The 21594-nt window shown below is 46.3% G+C and overlaps 1 protein-coding gene across 1 annotated transcript in view; it reads left to right on the top strand.

Moving 5' to 3' along the window:
- The window catches only part of LOC309374819 (protocadherin gamma-C5-like), a 49104-nt gene that overhangs the window by 13747 nt on the left and 13763 nt on the right, over positions 1-21594 (top strand). The window contains exon 3 of the mRNA XM_081919998.1: positions 13566-13624. Coding sequence (XP_081776124.1) covers positions 13566-13624 — 59 coding nt within the window. The remainder of the gene's footprint in view (positions 1-13565; positions 13625-21594) is intronic.

Here is a 21594-nt window from a genome sequence, read left to right as displayed (position 1 = left end):
CTTGGTAATGACTAAGAGTTTTAAATGCATTTATTGAAGCTGCGTTGCAAAATGCTAAAGCACTTTCTGTGAGAGTTTCTCCCTATCTTTCCTCTTTTCGACTGTAACAAATACCTTTTTCACTGCAAGTGAAAAATCAGACCAGTTGTTCGCCAGAGAGACTATGATTCTGTATCCCCTACAGCTGAGAGTTTGTCTTTTGTTCAGATGAGATGGAATGAATCTAGCTAATGTGAACAATGAGGATTTGTACCGTTCATGCTTCCCGGACGTGCTGTTTCCTTGAGAACAAGAATCTGAGCTGCTAAACTTAGCTGCCAAAACCAGTGGCAAACCAGCCTCTTGGTTACATTTAGGGTTGAGGTATGGGGGTGATCACTCCTGGTCTCCCAACTTCATGTGCTGCAGCAGCTTTAAGAGTGTAGGTGGACTTGCCACTGGTGGAGAGTGGATGGAGCTGTCATCTAGTCAGGTGCTGATCCAGATTTTGGGGGGAGGGGGGATCAGCTCTTTCTGCCTCGACTTTCCTCCTCCGTCGCTATGGCTGTAATTCAGCTTCCCTCCCCCAATCCACCCCCTCAACTCTCTGACTAACATTCTGTTGCTGCAGCTAGGCAAGCTCAAAAGCTACTTTAACTCATTTGGAAGGAAATACCGAGGGATTTAAAAAACAGCATTCGTCCAGGTCCTGGAGCCTCCTTATCCCTGGGATATCACAAAGACTCCTTCTGGAAGGGGACTTTTTTCTGAAATGGAGCCACATTTGTCCCGGCAACCCTCTTTCAAATGGCAAGTACTGGGTTTGTTTTTGCTGTTCAGCCGGGCGTTGGTTACAGGACAGATCCACTATTCCGTGGTGGAGGAATCGGAGCTGGGCACCGTGGTGGGAAAGGTGGCTCAGGACTTGGGCTTAACGGTGGCAGACCTTTCTCGTCGCAGGCTGAGGCTGGGCTCTGAGGAGAGCAAGAGGTACTTTGCCGTTAACTTGGCCAACGGTGCTCTGATAGTGAATGAAAAGATAGACCGAGAGACCCTGTGTGGAGCAAGCTCGGGGTGCATTTTGCCAATCCAAGTAGTCATAGAAAATCCCTTGGAGCTCTTTCACCTGGAGGTAGAGATCCTGGACTTAAATGACAATTCCCCCGGTTTCCTCACCCCCAAGCTTGTGCTGAGGATAGCAGAGTCTGCCGCCACAGGGTCTCGCTTTCCACTGGAGAGCGCTCATGATGCGGACGTGGGGACCAATGCAGTCAGTGTCTACCGACTCAGCCCCAACCCCCACTTCTCACTTAATGTAAAGAATGTGAACGATGGCAAGCTTTTACCTGAGCTGGTGCTAGAGCAACCTTTGGACCGAGAGCAACAATCGGAACACCAGCTCATCCTGACTGCCTGTGATGGGGGGGATCCTGTACTGTCAGGAACAGCTCTGATCACCATTGTGGTCCTGGATAATAATGATAATGAGCCTGCATTTGACCTTCCTTTGTACAAGATAAGATTTTCGGAGAACATCCCTGTAGGCTCTTTGCTTTTCAGACTTAATGCAACTGACCCTGATGCAGGTTCTAATGGGGAAATACAGTATTCCTTTGGAATCCACACACCTGATTCCATCCAGAAGTTGTTTGGCTTGGATCCCCACACAGGTGAGATCCGTGTCCAAGGAGTTGTGGATTTTGAAGAATCTCATTTTTATGAGCTTCATGTAAGGGCCAGGGACAAGGGCATTCCTCAAATGGAAGGCCATTGTGTAATCCAAGTGGAAGTTGAAGATGAAAACGACCACCCCCCAGAGGTTCTCCTTACCTCTCTGGTAAACCCCGTGCCAGAAAACACCCCTTTAGAGACAGTGGTAGGGCTTTTCAATGTGCGAGACCAAGATTCAGGTGCCAATGGAAAAGTGAGCTTACAAATATCACCCAACTTGCCCTTCAAAATTAAATCTTTTGAAAACCACTATTCTTTGGTTACCTCTGAGAAGCTGGATAGAGAAACAGTTTCTCGATACACTATCAAGTTGACGGCCCAAGATTCAGGGTCCCCACCTCTAACCACAGATGTCACCATCTTGCTGAACATTTCAGATGTTAATGACAATGCCCCGTACTTCTCTCAGCCCTTCTACAACTCCTTCTTGAAGGAGAACAATCCACCTGGCTCTCTGCTATGCACTGTGGCGGCCTCTGATCCTGACGAGGAGGACAATTCCCGGCTCACGTACTCAGTGGCAGGAAGCCCAATTCAAGATGCTCCAGTCTCTTCTTTCATTTACGTCAACCCAGACAATGGGAATGTCTATGCCCAGCACTCTTTTGACTATGAAATGCTGCAGGTGCTGCAAATCCCCATCATGGTGCACGATGCTGGGTCACCCCAACTGAGCTCCAGTGTCACTGTCTACCTCTTCATAATGGATCAGAATGATAACACGCCTGTTGTTTTGCACCCAGTGACTGGGCGGGAACTGTCTGCAATCCAGAGGATCCCTCAGTCTGCATCGGCAGGCTACGTGGTCACCAAAGTCACTGCCGTGGATGCAGACTCTGGCCACAATGCCTGGCTTTCTTACTCCTTGCTTCCCCAGTCTACTGACCCCTCCTTGTTCCGAGTGGCTCCCTACACTGGGGAAATTTGGACTGTTCGGGAGTTCCAGGAAACAGATCTCCCGGCACAGAAAATCCTTGTACTAGTGAAGGACAATGGAGAACCACCTTTGTCTACCACCGTCACCATCGTGGTCTCATTGGAGGATAAAGTAACCGAGGAAAGGCCCCAGTCTCGTGATTTCCTGACTCACCCCAAAGAAAAATCTGACCTGACCCTCTATCTGATTATTGCGCTGGTGGCAGTTAGCATTGTGTCCCTCGTTACGTTCATAATCCTGTCTGCAAAATGCTTTCGGAATAAAAAAGCCAGGGGTTCTTCTTGCTGCAGCCTGAGTGGTGCTCCTGCCAGGGATGTTTTCAAACAATCCAGCCCTAAGCTTCAACTGAACTCAGATGGCACATTGAAATACATGGAGGTCACACTCAGGCCCACAGACTCACAGAGCCAGTGCTATAGAGCCAGCTATTCTCCCGGCTCGGACAGAAGTGATTTCACCTTTATGAGGCCTGTGGATTACCCTCAACCAAGTACTCTGACGAGAGACTTTGACACTTTCTTATCTCGTACTGATACACTGAACCATCCCAGGCAGGTGAGGTGGCATTTTGTCCTTTTTCTCCTTTCCCACATGAATCTGGTGTCTCCAGTAACACTTTGAAACTTGACTGAGGGCTGATTCATCAGTTATCAGAATAGGGTGGGGCCTCCTTCTTCATAACTTAACCCTGCACCACATAGTCATAACGCCTTGGGAAAGAGAGAGCAGGAGAGTGGGGAAAATTACATTGATTTCTTCCCACAAATTGCTGCCTTTTAATGAGAGAAAGTGGGTAGGGGAGCAGGGACTGGAACTAGGATGTGAACAATAAGAAAATGATAATTTAAAACCATCCTTCAAATGCTGCCTGTCACAAAGCTAGCTCTTCTTATTTTTGCAACTGCTAAGTCCCCCCCCCCCGTACAATTAGATTTCTTTCCCTAAGAAAAACCAATCACTCCCTTGAGTTTTTACATTGGAAGGGTGGAGTCTAAGGCTTCTGAAATAAATAAAGCTAGATATTAATTTGGTAGCCTAGAAATAACTAAAAGAGATTGATCTGGAAGCTTAGGATGGGGTAAGAGGAACTATTGTTTCCTAGAATTCATTGAATTATCTTTGTTCATAAAAATGACAAATCAGCTGTTCTGTTGTGGATGTAATACGTGAGGAGTCAGTGTGCTTTTAGAGCAAACATTTCTTTGCAGCGTATGCTTCTAAGAGTCCTATAGCTAGCACAGAAGCCAAAACCAGACAAGATTTTGGGCTTTGTTTTCCATTGTCTGCCGTTTAGCCTGGTGTCTCTAGGTTAAAAACAGCAGGTTACGCGGTCCTTTTTCACACAGTAGCAACTTCCAGACTTGGATTGGTGCGTGTGTTGCTGTCCTGGGAAGGAGGCTGCTGATTGGATAAATAGAAAGGCAGCCTCAGCCAATGAGCAGGAGGTTAGCATTGAAGATCTGCGGTGTGTACCACTCCCCTCCTGTGTCAATCTCTCTCAAACCAAAACAATGAATGAGAGAGGTAAACACTGACCACAGACCCTTTTCCTCTCATATATTTCATATTTCTTCGAGATAGGTGGTGAATCCTCCAGAGGTTTAAAGAGATACTGCCTGCTATATTTAGCTCCTGTTTTGCAGTTTTAGAGCTTCCTGCTGTGGATTTCAGAAAGATGCTCAGAACAGAAAACTCTGCCTGGCGTTTGGGACTCGTGCATGCCTTTGCCTTCTGTCTGTTTCTGAGTGACTGTTTTGCACAGATCCGTTACTCTGTCCCAGAGGAACTCACTCGAGGAGCCTTTGTAGGAAATGTTGCTAAGGACTTAGGAATGGATGTGACAAAGCTTGCAGCTGCCAATCTGCAGGTGCTTTCTGATTCTGACTCCCAGTATTTCTCTGTGAATGTGAACACTGGAATCATAATAGTCAATGACAGAATAGACAGGGAGCAGCTCTGTGGGCAGAACCTGCGCTGTTTCTTGCATCTCAAACTTGCGATTGAAAACCCAGTGGAGTTCTATCGCATCGAAGTGGAGATTCTGGATATCAACGACAATGCGCCTGTGTTTTCAAGTAGCACAATATCTCTGCAGATCTATGAACTGGCTGCACTGGGTGCCCGTTTCCCCATCCCACACGCACAGGATTCAGATGTAGGAACTAACACTTTACAGACCTACCACCTCAGCGCCAATGAGAACTTCAACCTCAACGTGAAGGCACGTACGGATGGCACCAAATTCCCAGAGCTAGTACTGGAGAAACCCCTGGACAGGGAGCACATCGCTGTCCACCACTTGGTCCTGACAGCTGAAGATGGGGGCATATCACCCAAATCTAGCGCTATTCGAATTGCTGTCCACATTCTGGATGCCAATGATAATCATCCGGTTTTTGACAAACCTACTTATTATACCCGCTTAGTAGAAAACTCTCCTCCAGGAACTCTGGTGATTAAGCTGAACGCAACAGACTTGGACGAAGGGCCTAACGGAGAGGTGAGGTATTCCCTCAGCAGCCATAACTCAGAAGCCTTGCGCAGGATATTTGCTATCAATGAGACTACGGGAGAGATCCGTGTCCAAGGGAACCTGGATTTTGAAGAGGCTAATGTCTATGAGATCGAAGTGGAGGCTAAGGACATGGGCTCCCCTACTATGGAGGAACACTGCAGTGTTATGGTAGAAGTCACAGATGTCAACGACAATGCACCTGAAGTTATTCTCACCTCTTTCTCCAGCTCTATGGGTGAAGATGCGCCTCCTGGCACTGTGGTTGCTGTGATACATGTCAAGGATAGAGACTCTGGGGATCAAGGGAAAGTCCGGTGTGATCTGCCCAGAAACCTTCCTTTCAAACTTCGGAAAGACTTTGAGCACCAGTATTCCTTGCTCACCAGTGAGCAGCTAGATCGTGAGAGCACTCCGCAATACAACGTCACCATCTATGCCTTTGACTTGGGGAATCCACCTCTTTCTGAGCACACCTCTTTCTCCATAACTCTGGCAGATGTCAATGACAACCCACCTCATTTTGACAGGCCATTTTATGAAGCCGTCATAGAAGAGAACAATCCAGTGGGAGTGGTACTGCTTAGAGTTTCTGCAACAGATTCTGATAAGGACCAGAACTCCCGTTTGTCTTATTCTGTTTTGGCGAGCCCAGGGCAAGGATTGATTGAGGACCTCACCTCTTATGTCTCCATCAACCCAACAAATGGAGATGTCTTTGCAGAGAGCCCTTTTGATTACGAGCATACGAATCATTTTCAGTTCCTGGTGGAGGCGTGTGATGGTGGCTCCCCTCCTCTCTGCAGCAGAATCATGGTGCACATCTACCTCCTAGATCAGAATGACAATGCACCCTGGATTCGATTCCCCTTTACTGGGAAAGATTCTGTTGTACAGTTCAGAATTCCACGATCTACTGCAGCCAATGCCTTAATCACAAAAATTATGGCAGTGGACTTGGACTCTGGGCGAAATGCTTGGCTCTCTTACCATGTAGAGCAAGCCACAGACCCGGGTATTTTCAGCATGGCCCTCCGTAGCGGGGAGGTGAGGACTACACGAGCATTACAGGACATAGACAATCCTACGCAGGACCTTGTCCTGGTTGTCAAAGACTCAGGTGATCCTTCCTTGTCCACCTCAGTCACTGTGATGGTGCTCTTGGAGGAGAGCAGCCCTGAAGCCTTTCTGGGGTTAACAGCTCACTCAGTGGAAACTGAGGGACCTCCCACATTGACTGTGTACCTTATCATCTCCTTGGCAGCAATTTCCACCATCTCGCTGATGGCTTTGGTGGCCTTGGGAGTTCGATGCCTCCGCCGTGATTCACGTGCAACATCTACCATCTTTGGATGCTGTGGAAGCAAAGCTGGTGGGCTTCAAGATGCTTCAGATCACGTGATGGGACACTGCCATTATCAGCTGAGCCCTGGAGATGCCATGATAGGAGTGCAAGTGGCCACTTCTGGACCCCCTGCCCGTGGATACAGATCCTGCTTTTCTCCTGTCTCAGACATTAGCGAATTTGTATTCATGAAACCTAATCTGACACTTAGGACAGCCTCTTGCAGCAATCTCACTGAACCCAGCTTCTTTGGCAAGGTGAGAATTTTCCATGTAGTGTCCCTATTTTGTTCCAGCCATGGCACCACCTTTCTTTTCCTTTGAGTTTCCCTGCACCTGGGAGAAGTGCCTGGGGTGGGGGTGAGGAATCAATGCGTGGTCTCAAGCATAGGCTGTGATACATTGCACCTATCTGCTCCAAAGCTTTGTGTGCCTAATTTTCCTCTCTTTCTTTATGAGGGGGGGGGGAGGGGAGGGGAGGGGGGAGGGGATTGAAGTGAAGAGGTTGCAGGAGGGTAGAGTAGCCCCCTCCCCCCTCCTGGAGTTACAGCTGCCGTCAGCAGCTCGCCCTGTCTGCGTTCTGCACCTTCGATTCCTGCTTTTCCACCAAAGGGGCATCAAGGGAGCTCTTCTGGCCAATGGCTCCCTTGGGTCAGCCCTCCAAATCTCTCTGCTGCGCTGGGAAAGGAATGGGAAGCGCAGGGAGGGAAAACTGGTGGCAAGAGAGATTGGGGAGGGGGGAGCAGCAGGGTGTGTGTGCGTTTCGGGGAAGGGGCTTCTCTGCTGCTGCTGCCGCCGCCGCCGCCGAGGAGGGAATTGCCGCTTGTCTGTATCCATTTCACAGCCCCTTTTCTCTGCTGCTCCTTTTGCCAATGAGCTGCTGCTGATCCGAGCGCTTTAAAATCCCCCCGCTCCCCCCTCCCGCCTCTCCAGCTGCAGCCCGCGCCTTTCCGCTGCACAGCACCTCTCAGGTCACCCCGGAGCCGCCAGGAGCAGACCTGGGGGGCGGGGGGCACCGGACTGCGGCGGGGTCCGGAGGCAGCGGCGGCCACCCCCGGGCTGGATACCTGGAGCAGAGGCAGCCGCTGGAGACGGCCATCCTTGCGCGCAAAGGAGCCAGGCATGGGCGGCGGGCAGAGCTGGTCGTGGCAGCTGCTGGCGCTGGTGGCTGCCGTCTTGTCCCTGCCAGGGCTCATCCCCGCGCAGATTCGCTACTCCATCCCGGAGGACCGGGACCCAGGCTCTTCCGTGGGGAACGTGGCGAAGGACCTAGGCGTGGACGTGCGGAGCTTGTCCGCTCGCCGCCTGCAGCTGGTCAGCGACGGGATGCGCCACTACTTCCATGTCAACCTCGCCGACGGCATGTTGCTGGTCCACGAGAGGCTGGACCGCGAAGCTCTGTGTAGCTCCAGCCCCACGTGCTCCTTCCCTCTCCAGCTGGTGCTGGAGAACCCCCTGCAGCTCCACCGGGTGGAGGTGGAGATCCTGGACGTGAACGACAACGCCCCCAAGTTCCCGAAGGACAGGGTTTCCTTGGAAATCACCGAGGTGGCCAACCCGGGCACCCGCTTGCGCCTGGAAGCCGCCGAAGACCCGGACACGGGCTCCAACTCCATTGCCTCCTATGAGCTTAGCCCAAGCGAACATTTTGCCTTGAGCATTAACGTCAGGGGGGACGGGGTCAAAATGCCCGAAATTGTGCTGGAGAAGCTTCTAGACAGGGAAAAAGCCGCTGTCCATCACTTAGTCCTGACAGCTCTGGATAGTGGGAATCCTGTTCAGTCTGGGACTGCCCAGGTGACAGTCCACGTCCTGGATGCAAATGACAACCCTCCTGTGTGTGACCCGCCAGTGTCCAAAGTTTATTTGGAGGAAAATGTCCAGGTGGGGACTGTCGTAACTAAGCTCAATGTTACGGACTTAGATGAAGGTCCCAATGGAGAGATGGAGTATTTCCTCAAAGCCAGCAATAGCGCACCTCTGAAGCTCCTTGACTTATTTAGCTTGGATCCCCAGACAGGGGAGATCAGGACCAAAGCTCTGCTGGACTACGAAGAAGCCAATGCTTACGAGATAGCTATCTACATAAAAGACAAGGGGTCCCCTGCCATGGAGGGTCACTGCAACATCAGAGTGGAACTTGTTGATGTCAATGACAACCGCCCAGAGATTATGCTGACCTCCCTCTCTAGCCCAGTGCAAGAAGATGCACCCACAGGAACAGTCATTGCCCTGATCCAAGCAAAGGACAACGACTCTGAGGAAAATGGGCAAGTCCACTTGGAGATTACCAGGCACATCCCGTTCAAACTGGTGTCTTCCTTTAAGGGACATTATTCACTGGTGACCAATGGGCCCCTGGACCGAGAGAAGGCTGCTGGATATAATATCACAATTAAAGCAACAGATTCTGGGATGCCTCAAAAATCCACCCACAAAAACATATTTATTCAAGTCTCAGATGTCAATGACAATGCACCCACTTTCTCCATCCCTTCATACACTGCCCATGTGGAGGAAAATACTTCCCCTGGGACTCTAGTTTTTTCTCTGTCAGCCTCAGATCCGGATGCAGGTGTCAACTCCAAGCTGTCTTATTCCATTCTGGACAATGGAAATCATGGCTTACCCATTTCGACCTATTTCCACATCAACCAAGAGAATGGCAGCATTTACACATCCAGGATGCTTGACTATGAGCAAGAGAAAGTCTTTCAAGTTGCAGTGGAGGTGAAGGATTCGGGTTTCCCACCCCTGAGCAGCACAGCCACTCTTCACTTGTTTGTTGTGGACCAGAACGACAACGCCCCGGTGATTGTGCACCCGCAAGTCTCCAAGGGCTCTGCCTTTCACCAGCCAGTTCTGCTCCCGGTGGAACCTGGATTCCTGGTGACCAAAGTGGTGGCTGTGGATGCTGACAGTGGCCACAATGCTTGGCTGTCCTATAGTTTGCTTCAGGATGCCAATGAAGCCACCCCGTTCAAAGTGGAACGCCACTCAGGAGAGATCCGGGCTGTTCGGGCATTGAGGGAGCCCGGGGTGTCCCACAGGTTGGTGATAGAAGTAAGAGACAATGGAGTGCCGTCTCTCTCAGCCTCACTGGTTCTTGTGATTTCCTCAGAGGATAATGCTGTGCAGGACTTTTCCAAGTCCTTGGACCTTCTCCCCAAATCACCTTCCAGAGCCCCCAGCCTAACTCTCTACCTTATCATCTCTCTTGTGGCCATCTCTCTGGTCTCTTGTGTAATGTTGGTTATTGTGGGGGCCAGGTGCTTCAGATCTGGCCTCTGTGTCCCCAGCTGGTTCATGTCACACTGCTGTAGTAAGAGGACAGACAGGAAATCCACCATAAATTTCACTGGGCGCCCACATCCCGAAGGCTTTATCAGATACCTTGAAGTGGGCGGAGCTGGAGCTCAGCACTACAAGTCTTGTCTCTCTCCAATGTCTGAACAGGGCGAATTCTTTTTTGTTAAACCTTTCAGTCATTCCACTACAGCAGAAAGCATGCTTGCCTTTGAGCAGGCAGGCAGTGTTTTGCAGAGTCCCTCTGATGGGGTAAGATACACTAAAGTGATTCTTAAAACATTTCTGCTTGCAATCCATAAATCCATATTTATCTACCATATTTATCTACCATAGACTTCCATCGGCTAGGTGTAAAGAGGTAAATGAGGTGTGTATGCATGTGCGTGTGTGTGTTGTGGAGGGTGACATCCCGGGGTTCCTTCATTTTGCAGCTATTATGCTTTTTACAAGGTGCATGTAGGGCTTTCATTTCTTTCCATGCTACACTCTCTCCAACTGCCTCACCCCACCCCCAGGATGTTCTATGGTAAATTGGGGTGAGAGGAGAATGCATGTGCAGTGGTAGGACTCCTGGGAATATGATTAAAGGGTGGTATAAAAATATTATAATAAAACAAATATATAGGGTGATAATCCAACACATGTATCCCATCCGTGCAAGGATTTCTGCTTGTGAAATGGGATCTGCCTCCTTCCCTTCCCCCATTCTTCCTCTCCACATGCTCCACAAACTCTCCCCAAATCTGCTCCAGAGGGTTGAGGAACCTCCAGACAGAGTTAGGTGGTGCACAGCGAGTGGGGCAGGGGAGAGGCAAGAGGCAAGGGGAGTCCTGTTTTGCAAGAGGAAACCCATCTGCTGATGGGACGTTTAGGTAGCCCTATGCTGGACATAAGGTCAGGTGGATCCACAGTCCTGTTTGGGTTGCTACAGTTGCTTGTCAGTTAGGCTTTTAAAAACTCAGTAGAATTATTATTATGCCACCCGTGTGCACAGCACTTTACAGAGTAAAGAAAAGCACAACCCATGGCCCTGCCACAAGAAGCTCTCGACCTAAATGTAGTCAGAGAAAAGGGGGAGGCAAGTTTAGCGAAGGATGAATGAGAGCAGATGCAGCTACAAACGAGCTCTGTTCCAGACCTTCTCTACATGTGCAGCAAACATTTGGGGAAGAAGCCAGATCTGAACAGACTTTGACTCCACTCTCATCTCAGCTGGAGAGGAAAGCCAGAGGTTTAAACCAAAGGCTTTATGGAAGAAGTTAGTTCTGAGCAGAGGTTCAAAGGAAGAGGCTGAAATGGGACCACATGGGTGTATATGTTGAGGCATCTTTAGCTGCATCGTTTCGCACAGATGTGCTTAATGGATCCTTTAGCAAAAGAGACTGTGATGGTGAGGATATGGGTCAAAAGGTGAGGGTTGCTGAATTCATTTAAAAAAGTACTCCCTACTCACCTCACTGCCACCATTATCAGAGTTCTGTAAAACTGTCAGGCAAATCCAGATCTATCACCATCTTAAGGTAATATTGTGGAAAAACTGTGAAGCTGCTAGTGTTACTTTGCCATTTTGAGCATGTTTTAATTTTGACATGTTGCATCGGGGGTCTTCGCCCCAAGAGCAGCCTGCAAGTGTTTAAAACAAGTACATCCTATAAATACATGATTCTGTGACATCACAGTTACACTTAAGCAGCACCTTAGGGAAAACTTCTTATGACCATTCACTGGGACGTTCTCATGTGGAAGTCCCATTGAAGTGAATGGGCATTTCAGAAGTGCACAGGAAGGCATCATCAAGCCCTTTCCATAAGAGTGGCAGGAGCTAAGAGTGACTGCAAGTGAGGCAGTATATTTTTAACTGAATTACTTGGATGTGTTATAATGTGGGCAAGAATACATTTTAAAATATAAATTTAAAAAAAAATAACGTATTTTTAAAAATGAAAAATCCCCATTCGGTTAACACAAGGGACAAGAAGCAGTGAGCCCTTAGTGAAAGGGGCAGGCTCAGCTTATTTAAGAAAAAGCAACAACACAAAATTTACATATCAGTAATTTTAACAAACTGTTCTTACTTCATTTTTGCTTCTTTCCTGCTTCTAAATTTTGCTGGCGCTATGAAGATACTATGTGCAGAAAGAATGCAGTATTTTGCAACACATGACACTCTGTTTTGCAATCCTTATCATACACAGCTTTCACATGCTAGCTTTTGCCACCTCGTAAAGAAATATAGCTGAAATTTGAGCTTTTTGAGACTTGGGGACAGGAACTTAACCATTTTAGGAATGTCTAAATCCACATTTAGAAACTTAAATAAACAGGTGCCATTTTCTAAACTTCAGAAAAACCACAGGTTGTGTGTGAGGTTTTTTTTTAATTCAGTGTGTGCTGGAGATGCTCAAAATATATTTAAAGAACTGCCTGTATTTAGGTGTTTAAATTTAGGATTCAAGGTTTGATTATTGTAGCCTCTGGCTCTGCAAATTATAGAAGCAACTGAAGAAGTAAGTGTTCACAATGAATAACTCACAGGAAGAGGTTGTTTCTGCATATTTAGTCTGCAGAGAAATATAATACATGCTATCTACTGTTATATATGATAATTTTACACATAGACATACATAAATAGATTTATGAACTTGTTTAACTGACACCAGTAGTATATTTTAATCCTTTAGCTTTCACAGATCAATAATCAGTAAAGCTGGAATCCTCCTATTGTAGTAGGACACATTGTCTCAACCCTAGCTATGTCTACTCAGAAATGAGTCCTATTGAATTTAATTGGGCTTACTCTCAGGCAAGTGGGGTTTGGATTGCAGGCATATAGTTTTTTATTTGCAGGATCCTTGGAGTCCAGATTGACCTGAATCAATTCTAATTTTGACGTTGCTTGAATAAGATGTCGATTACACCCTTGTATCCTGATCTTAAAACATGTTTATCCATTTTGTTTAAGGAAAAAACACATAAACAACGGTTCGGGTGCAAATCTCTCTAATGGTGTGGAATATTATTACTGAAGGATTAATGGAGGAGACTGACAGGATATATGGAGTTTTGCAGCATGCATCAACCACAGTGTTTCTTTCAGCTGTGATCACAAAGAGCCATTCAGACATGCTGCTCATAGTGGCATTTTATGTACTCCTTTATTTACAAAATGTCCATTGTTCTAATAATACAACAATGTGGGTGGAAAGTAATACATGACTCAATCTATTCTGATATAGTGTCTTCTGTTGCGCCTTCAAAGAAATCATTATTGTTGTGGGAAATGAAATTTTTAATCTCAGTGGGCGAAAAAGATTGCAATGCTCCAAAGATCAAAGGAAACAGAAGACATTAAATCAAAGCCCTAACACTGACCTGTTTCAGAAAAGATTATAAATTAGGAAATTCTATTAGCATTTTAGATGTTGGTATTCTCTCAGTACCAATTATTTCTGCTCTTCTCCCCCCCCCCCAAAAAAAAATTATTCCTGATGTTCTGGTGTTCTCTGGTTTAAATGATGCCCCTTCAAGCTTATTTCATGCTTCATTTATTCATGGATAGTTTCTGACTGTCTTATCTTCTGCAAAATTATTTAAATTATTTTCTTATCATGTTAACCAATCACGCTTCTTTAGAAGTATTTCGGAACATATAATGATGTTCTCTGCTTGTGTGTGCATGTGTGTGTATATTTTATAGCTGAGCTTCATTTTAGGAATAGAAGCATTAAACCTCTCTTTGTGTTTCTTTTGCAGCAAGCACAACCTAACACAGACTGGCGTTTCTCTCAGGCCCAGAGACCAGGAACCAGTGGGTGAGTTATTTATTTTCTCATCTTCTGGAAAGCTGTTCCAAAGTTCCAGCTATGGATTTTCATTCTGTGCTGTTGTGGAAATGCACTGATCTTTCAGCTGTTCTGCCACAATTTCTATAATACATCGTGCTAAAAAAAATCGAAAAGGGTTGTGTGAGTTTGAGTCTATGTTATCTCACACTTGTTTTCCATATGCAGTGAATGAACCAACCTATGGATTAAGGCAGGAATGGGGAACCCTTGGTCCTCCAGATGTGTCCAGACTACAGCTCCTATCATCCCTGACTGTTGACCACCCTGGCTGAGACTGATGGGAGTTGGAGTCCAACAACATCTGGAGGGTCACAGATACCCTATCCTTGGGTTAAGGCATATTCCTGAGCTTCTTGTTATACTGGTTGTCTGGTTCTATCTATTGTTACCAAAAAAGAAGAAGCTGGGTTGTAAATAAATGAGAGAATTAAATGACTTACCAACAATCTCTTGTCAAGCTATTAAGTAAATCCAACTGAGCTGAATTGGTTATTATTAAAATAGGGTTGCCAGTTGGCCAAAAAAAAGAAAGCTCTCACTCTGTGCCTCTGCAAAAGTCATCAAGTGGTAGTATGGAGCAAGGTGTTTCCCCATTAATTTGCTGCAGAACGAATTGCAGTTAAAGGGGCTGGCCAAAACCTGGAATACACAGTCATGTAGAATGGAGGAGGATGCTGGATGATGAAAACATGGTCTGGTAGCACTTTCTGCCTCCCTCAGATAATGAATATCTGAGACAGCTGGAGAAAGCCAGCAGCACCCCAAACCACAGACAACCATGCTAGAATGAAGCAACACCTTGAAAACTCCTTGGCATTGTCGTCATGTGATAAAGTTGGGCTCTAGCCTGCAAAAGATTCTGCCTTTAACAAACACAATAGCTTTTAAAGGTGCCACAGGACTGACTCCTTTTGTAGGTTTTGCTTCCCTCTATGGACCCGACACACTTCTAGTTCTGAAAACTGTCCTCTTATTAATCAAGGATGTCAAGTTCAATATTGTCCAGAATAAATTGAATATATAGAATATGAATAGCCTTGGGGTGTTGTAACAAATGAACAAAAATCCCAAAGGAAAGAGTGGTGACAATACAGCAGCTTTGTAAATAGAAGCTGTTATCTCCTTATTAAAAGTTGCATGGTGAGTCTGTGTCTCAGGTGACTGTAATTGATTGATTTAGCAAAATTTATATACTGTTTGTTTATAAATAAAACTTCTAAGCAGTTTACAAAAAATATTATTATTTATTTAATTTCTATACCCACAGTGCCTCTGTCTTGCCAGGATTCGAGCTCAGTTTATTTTCCCTCATGTAGTCCACCATTGTATTCAGGCCTGCATGACCTCCCCTGATTCAGATGTTTTCAAAAAATAGACCTGAGCATTGTCAGCATACGAATGGCCTCCTGCCCCCAAACTCCTAATGAGGGGCCTCCTGCCCCCAAACTCCTAATGAGGGGCCTCCTGCCCCCAAACTCCTAATGAGGGGCCTCCTGCCCCCAAACTCCCAGTGGTTTCATAGCATTGGGGATAAAACAGTGGCCTGTGGCATAACTGCCAGGGAGCCAAAAAGCACTTTTCCAGTGCTCCTTTCTGCACTTGGTCCCATAGGTGGGACCAGGACAACTGTAGTACAGTGCCCCCAGATCCCCACTTCACAGAGCCAGTCCAGGAGGATTCCATAGTCCAGAGGTATTCATAGTCCAGTGTGCCGTGGCATCCCAGGGTGCCTTGAATGATGGTCAGGGGTGCTGTGGGCAACACTGGCCTCTGTCCCTCTTCCTTCCTTCCTTCCTTCCTTCCTTCCTTCCTTCCTTCCTTCCTTTCCCTCCCTCCCTCCCTCCTTTGATGCCTTCTCAAGTCTCAGCCTCCCAAAGATTTGCACAGCTGTTTGTTGCAGCAGCCTGGGCTATAAGCCCTGCAGGTGAATGGTGCCTCTGGGAGACACCTCTCTTTGGGGCAGGGGGACTAGGGGTGGCAGCAGTGGCTGCCCAGAGGACTCCCAAGGAGAGGGGAGGGCAGAGGAGAACAGGTTGAGGGGAGGCTGCCAACTCTGCAGGCAAGGGGTGACACAACTGGGCATCTGAGCCCCACAGGGGTCCTGCAGAAAGAATGTGGTTGGTCAAGGGAGCCGTGGACTCCAAAAGGTTGAAAACCTCTGCCATAGTCAATGGTATTGAAAGCTGCAGAAATACTGAGAAGTGGGTGCAAAGTTGCACTGCTCTCAGCCCATTCTCTTTGGAGTTCCCCTGGACACCTCCATCCATAGGCGCCAGCTCCTGAGGGCTGAGGCACTTTGCCCCCCCCACCCCAATAAATGTTTGGGTTTTCTGCAGATTGATGTTTGTTCTGATTAAGCAGTAAGCAACGGGTTTTCCTGGGGAAAACAGCAGGCCCCAAAAACCCCTCTCTGACACTTGAAATCATGAGACAAAGGGAAGATGGACCATGAGCCACAAATGTCTTAACTCTAGAACCAGGCACTTGTTTTTCAAGTTGCCAATAGCAGGGTTGTGTACTTTTAAAAAGGGTTTCTGCTCCAGTGTCTTTTACTAGGGTAATCAGAAGCTTTTAAAAGAAAGCTGATGTAGAGCCATGGCAAAGAGACAGAGTGCTGACTCAGGAAGACCCTGGTTCAAATGTCACCTCTGCCAAGAAGTCATAATAAGGTAGCCCCAGGCAAGCCAGCCTCGCTCCCATCCTCTGCTTTCCCACCCACTGCCACTGCAATCTGGAGGCTAACTCTTACAGACCTGTTGTAAGGATTACATGAAAACAATGCAGGTGGAGCACTGGTACAGATGTCTCTTATCTCTGCCCCTATTCTTTGTACCTTTAACATCAGCCTGACATGGAGAAATATCTGGCATAAATATTCATGGTGGGGTGAGCTTTACCAGTTGTGGTCACCCTAGTACCTTGTACCCAATTACATTGAAAGAAGTAACTTGGGCCATTAAAAATAATAATTATGGCAATATGCCTACTTTTGTCATTCAAAAAACTCTGCATTTAGTAACAGATGTTTAAGCATCTATTGGCCAATTGAACTTGACAGTCCTTTGATTGCGAAACCAACAATGGAGACACACCTGTCCCTGAGCAGAGTTTTTTTAGAACTTCCAGAGCAGGAGAACAGACAAAGTGGATTTACTGGATATACATTCTGATATATTCTTATTTTACTTAGGGAATTGACACAAGAAAGCTGGTGTCCACCAGAGTTGTGTTGCACCCCCTGCCCACCCAATTCATAAAAATACTGCAAATTGGATAAATCACCTGGCTGTTTTTAATAATAATAATAATATAATATAATATAATATAATATAATATAATATAATATAATATAATATAATAATAATATCCTACAAAAGATGGAATATAATAAAGAGGTAGCTTAAGGTAAAAAATGGAGGCACGTAATGCCTGCATCTGAATAGATCTGAGATGCTTGTCCCAGCAGGCTTCTGCAAACTGAACTGCAGCTGTACAAGCAGGAATACATTATGCAAAACCTTTTGCTCTCATCACCACATCTGCATAACTGGGGAAAGTGCCAGTAGTTGAAACTTTTCCCAATTGCACAGATGCCTAATGAGAGGGAAAGGCTTCACTTGCAGAAATCTTCTTACACACCTGTTAAAGGCTCAGAAAATCTGCCAGAAAATGTTGGCAACTCCAATCCAGAATGCAGTAAATATACTGTACTGTAGTAAAATAGGTCACTGAGTGTTTGATAAAGGGCTTTTTGTTCCTAGATTAGAAGCAACATCATCATAGAAGGCAGCATTCTTCAGCCCTCAAGGAAAAGCTCAGTTTGAGCTTCCTGGTTGTCCAGACTTGCTGCTGCTGCTGCACCAGGGCTGCCAACTTTTCAGCCAGTCCCTTTAGCTCTTCCGTAACCATTTGAGCTACAGCAGTGAACAGGTGATTTGCTCCATGGCATGGAAAGCTTCACTTCTGATTTCTTCCAGTCAGACCCCTGTTAATGGCACAGGAGCACTCCCCCCCCCCATCTGATCAGTTGCACATATGGCCATTCCCAAATTTTAGATCAGTATTTGGCACGATCAATGTATATTCTCAGTGGTTTAATTTCATTTCGTCTTGGTCTACTGTTTCTGCCCCCAGTTCAGCAAAGCTTGTAGATAAAAATGGGGAGGGGGAGGCTCATGATACTCAGGGGTTTGTCTGTTGACTTTTTGGTTGGGAGAGGCAGTGGAGATTGGACAAGATGGGCCCACATCCTCTTTGGTGGCATCCGTGCTGCCCATTTGCTTGCTCTCCTTTGGGTCCAGCCCCATACTGCTGCTGAAAGAGAGAGGTGGGGGTGGCTGCTGTTTCTGTGACTTCTCCTCCTCCTTGCTCTTGCCCCTGCTCACACGCCTGGAGTGGCAGGTGTGGTTCAGCTCCTGTTGATTTGTGGTGGTGGTTAGATCATGGTGCTCATAATGCCAGGGTTGCCATTTCAGTCTTCATAGGGGCAGCAGCATAATCCTGCATTGCAGCGGGTTGGACTAGATGACCCTCAGGGTCTCTTCCAACTCTACAAGTCTACGATTCTATGATTCCTTCACATCACTGGATGCTTCCTGGGGTTGTGTGTGCTTGTGTGTTTCCTAGAGTGGCAGAGGACCGGATAGCAACAGCCAGACAGGGCCTTCTCACTTGTAGCACCCCTTGTGGGGCTCTCTCCTAGGGAGGCTTGCCTAGTGCCTACGTTAATATCTTCTAGTCACCTTTTTATTTCCCCAGGTTTTTAACTTCTGGTGCATTTTTATATATCCGCTTGGATTGTTTGTTGTGCTCTCTCAACCATTTTATTGGTGATTTGTGTTTTGCAGTCGGCAAGCTGTTGTAATACTTCCTTGGAAACTCTTAACTGAAGAGCAGTATAGAAATGTTTTAAGCCAATGAATAGGATTTAGCGGTGGACCCTCCTCTGTTGGGGTTTCAGTCTCTGTGGGTGCCTAGTAATGCTGATCCATGGCACCGGCCCTTGTCGTCAGTCCTCGACTACTTCCACTGCATTTTCTAAGCATTTGCTTAAGTAGTAACTAGGACCTAAGACCTCTTATGCTCCCTTTAAATGGAAACAAATCTTCAATTTTTAACACTCTTACACAATTTTCTGCAGTCCTGGTCTCCCAAATAAGTGATCTCCTGCAGATTTGATAACTGTGTAGTAATCTGTGCGATTGTCCGTATTTTTTCTAGCGAATCACCTGTGCCTTTTAAGTGTATGAAAGCAGAAATTCTGCAAGTGAAGTTCCCGCCCCCCTTGCATGGAGTGATAATGAACGCCTCCAATAACTGTGATGAGGCAAAGGAGCACTGCTAGGGGGGGAAATGTGGCGATCCTAATTGTCTATAATCGCCTGCAATCTACTGTCTATATTTAAAGCAGCTTCTTATCATTGGGACAGTGCTAATGAGGGATTTTACTAGAAGCTTAACAGCAGCTGTCCATTAGTTTCCCTGGGCAAAGGTGACCAATTGTATCCTTACAACCTGTAGGGTTGCCACCTTTCTCACTGGCACTGCTTCTCCACCTTTAATAGCAGGTGGAGCTTCTCTTGGCAGGAAGAGAAAATTATGGGGAAAGCTCCACCCAATACTATTTTTGAAGGTACAGAAACATTATTGCTGTTTTTAAAGTAGCAGTCCATTCCTCCCCGCCCCCACACATACACACATTTCCCTCCTTCACACAACTTCATTTTAATAAATCAGTCTAACATGATATTTCTTGAAATCTGATTGCAAATGGTGTCTGTGGCTCACAGTGCAATTCAGAGATTTTTTTCCCCGGGGCAAGAGAAACTCAGTGGATACTGAGAGACATAATTAGCAGGCAGGTGCTTGGAATCATTTGTGCCATACCAGAATTCCCTGGAGTTACCAATGAAGTACTGCAGGAGTAGGGCTGCCACCTTGTCTTACTTGCCTTTAACAGCCAACCTTGCACTAGAATTGCCCATTTTTCAACTGATCGATGTAGCTGTGCTGTGTGTCCGTATGCAAGCTCCTTGGGGTCAGAGTCTTTTCTTCACAGTCAGTAACCCAGGAGTTTGTAGGTGGCATCTCCAGAGGTACTTGCAGTGCAAGATCTGTTTGAAATTGCTCTCTACCCTCCCTGCCATCCACTGCCACTCCATTGCCTTTCTGTTCTGAAAGGTGTTCCCCCCTCCCCTCCTTATACAGGCAAACATAGACAATGAAGGACCTTGGCTAGAAAGCCTCTCTCCCTTTTCCGATCCCTGCCTTGCCCTGGGTGAGGAGGCCATTGGTCCACTGAGCTCACCCTAACTGGCAGTGGGTCCCCAAGGTTCTCAGGCAAAGGTTTTCTGCCCTTCTGGCCAACATCCTTTTAATGAAAACATTGAACCAGGAACCTTCAGCACGACAGCACATCCTCCGCCATGGCCTCTCCTCTTCTCTCGCAAAAGAAAATCCAGCGGAACTAACACATTCCATAGAAAATGCCAGTTAAATGCAGCACAGACATACAGTGGTTTAATGGAAGAAGTGTTTGTGATGCAATTGATGTAGCACGCATACACAGCAGGTTGCCATAGAAACTGCCAGTGTGCTAGATACAGGAGGGCCTCCTAGCCTTCGGAAGATGCTGAGCTGGAATGGCTAGAGCTCTGCCAAATCAGGAAACATTTCTTGTTTTTATTTAAGCTGAAGAGCGGATTAATTCATACCAGTACTTTGCATTCCTGTTCTCGCCCACCTCTGTCTTTCACACCAAGGATGTGAAAATAACACAGTGACAGAGGAAGGCAGGGTTGTACTTTACATTATATATAGCATAACTGCATAACCTAACATATAATATTTTCTAGTTTGTTCTAATTCTGTCTGCTAACTAGCCTTTTCTGGGTTGCCCCCACTGTGTGAGGAGACACGGCTTTTTTGGTTTGAGCACCCCAACGGGGGGACATTTGCCTATGCTGGAAACCTAGTCAAGAGTGCTGCCTGTGTGCCAAGCTTCTTTGTCATATCCAGCAATTCTTGGCACAGTAACTGATTTGCTGTTCCACCCTTTTTGAACGTAGGATGATTCTGAAGAGTACAAGGCAGTATACACACTCATACAAAGCAGCCTTATATTTTTATTCTGCTTTCCCACTTGTTTATTAGATCCTCTAGTTTTATTGATTGCACTATTTCTATTAGTTTCATTTAAGCCTCCCTAGGCACTTGGCTGGCTGAAAGGCAGAGTAAAAATGTATGGCAGTAAGTCCCATTGAGTTCAACAGGACTTTCTCCCGGGTAACTGGGCATAGGATTACACCCTAATAAAGACAAGCAATTACTCTGGTAGCTGGCAGTCTGTTTTATGTTCAGACTTTTCTACTATCTTCTAAACAAACTTAAGATGGCAAGTTTTATTTCCTTGTTTTTAATTAGAAACTATCTCAGTTAAGTTTTCTCTTTTTTAGAATACGGATTATTTTCTTGATAAATGGTCCTTTGGGAATAACTGTAAATATCATTTCAGCCAACAGCATATTTGGTGTTCAAAACGTAGACACTGCATTATTCTCAGCAAAAAAACCCCAACACTATTCCTGGTGTTGAGCCAAAGAAATAGATGGGGGATACTGCTGGTGTACAGTTGTCATGGCCAGACTACCTTTTGGTGAGGCTTTGGCCTCATAGCAATAGTTATCTCCTGTGTGAGCTCATTAAGATGATATTGACAAGCCGGAATGTGTATAGAGGAGGGCAGCCAAGATGGTTAAGGGTCTGGAAACCAAACCTTATGGGGAATGGTTGAGAGAGTTGGGTATGTTTAGCCTAGAAAAGAGGAGACTGAGAGAAGATAGGTTAGCCATTTTCAAATCTCCCTTGGGAGGTTGTGGACTCTCCTTCCTTGAAGGTTTTTAAGTAGAGTTTGGACGGCAATCTGTCATGGATGTTTT

Source organism: Podarcis melisellensis (genome assembly GCF_964234715.1).
Source record: "Podarcis melisellensis genome assembly, chromosome: 7".
In the NCBI taxonomy this organism is placed as follows: domain Eukaryota; kingdom Metazoa; phylum Chordata; class Lepidosauria; order Squamata; family Lacertidae; genus Podarcis; species Podarcis melisellensis.
Note: the sequence above shows the minus strand (reverse complement) of the source record. Positions and strands in the feature narration are given on the sequence as shown.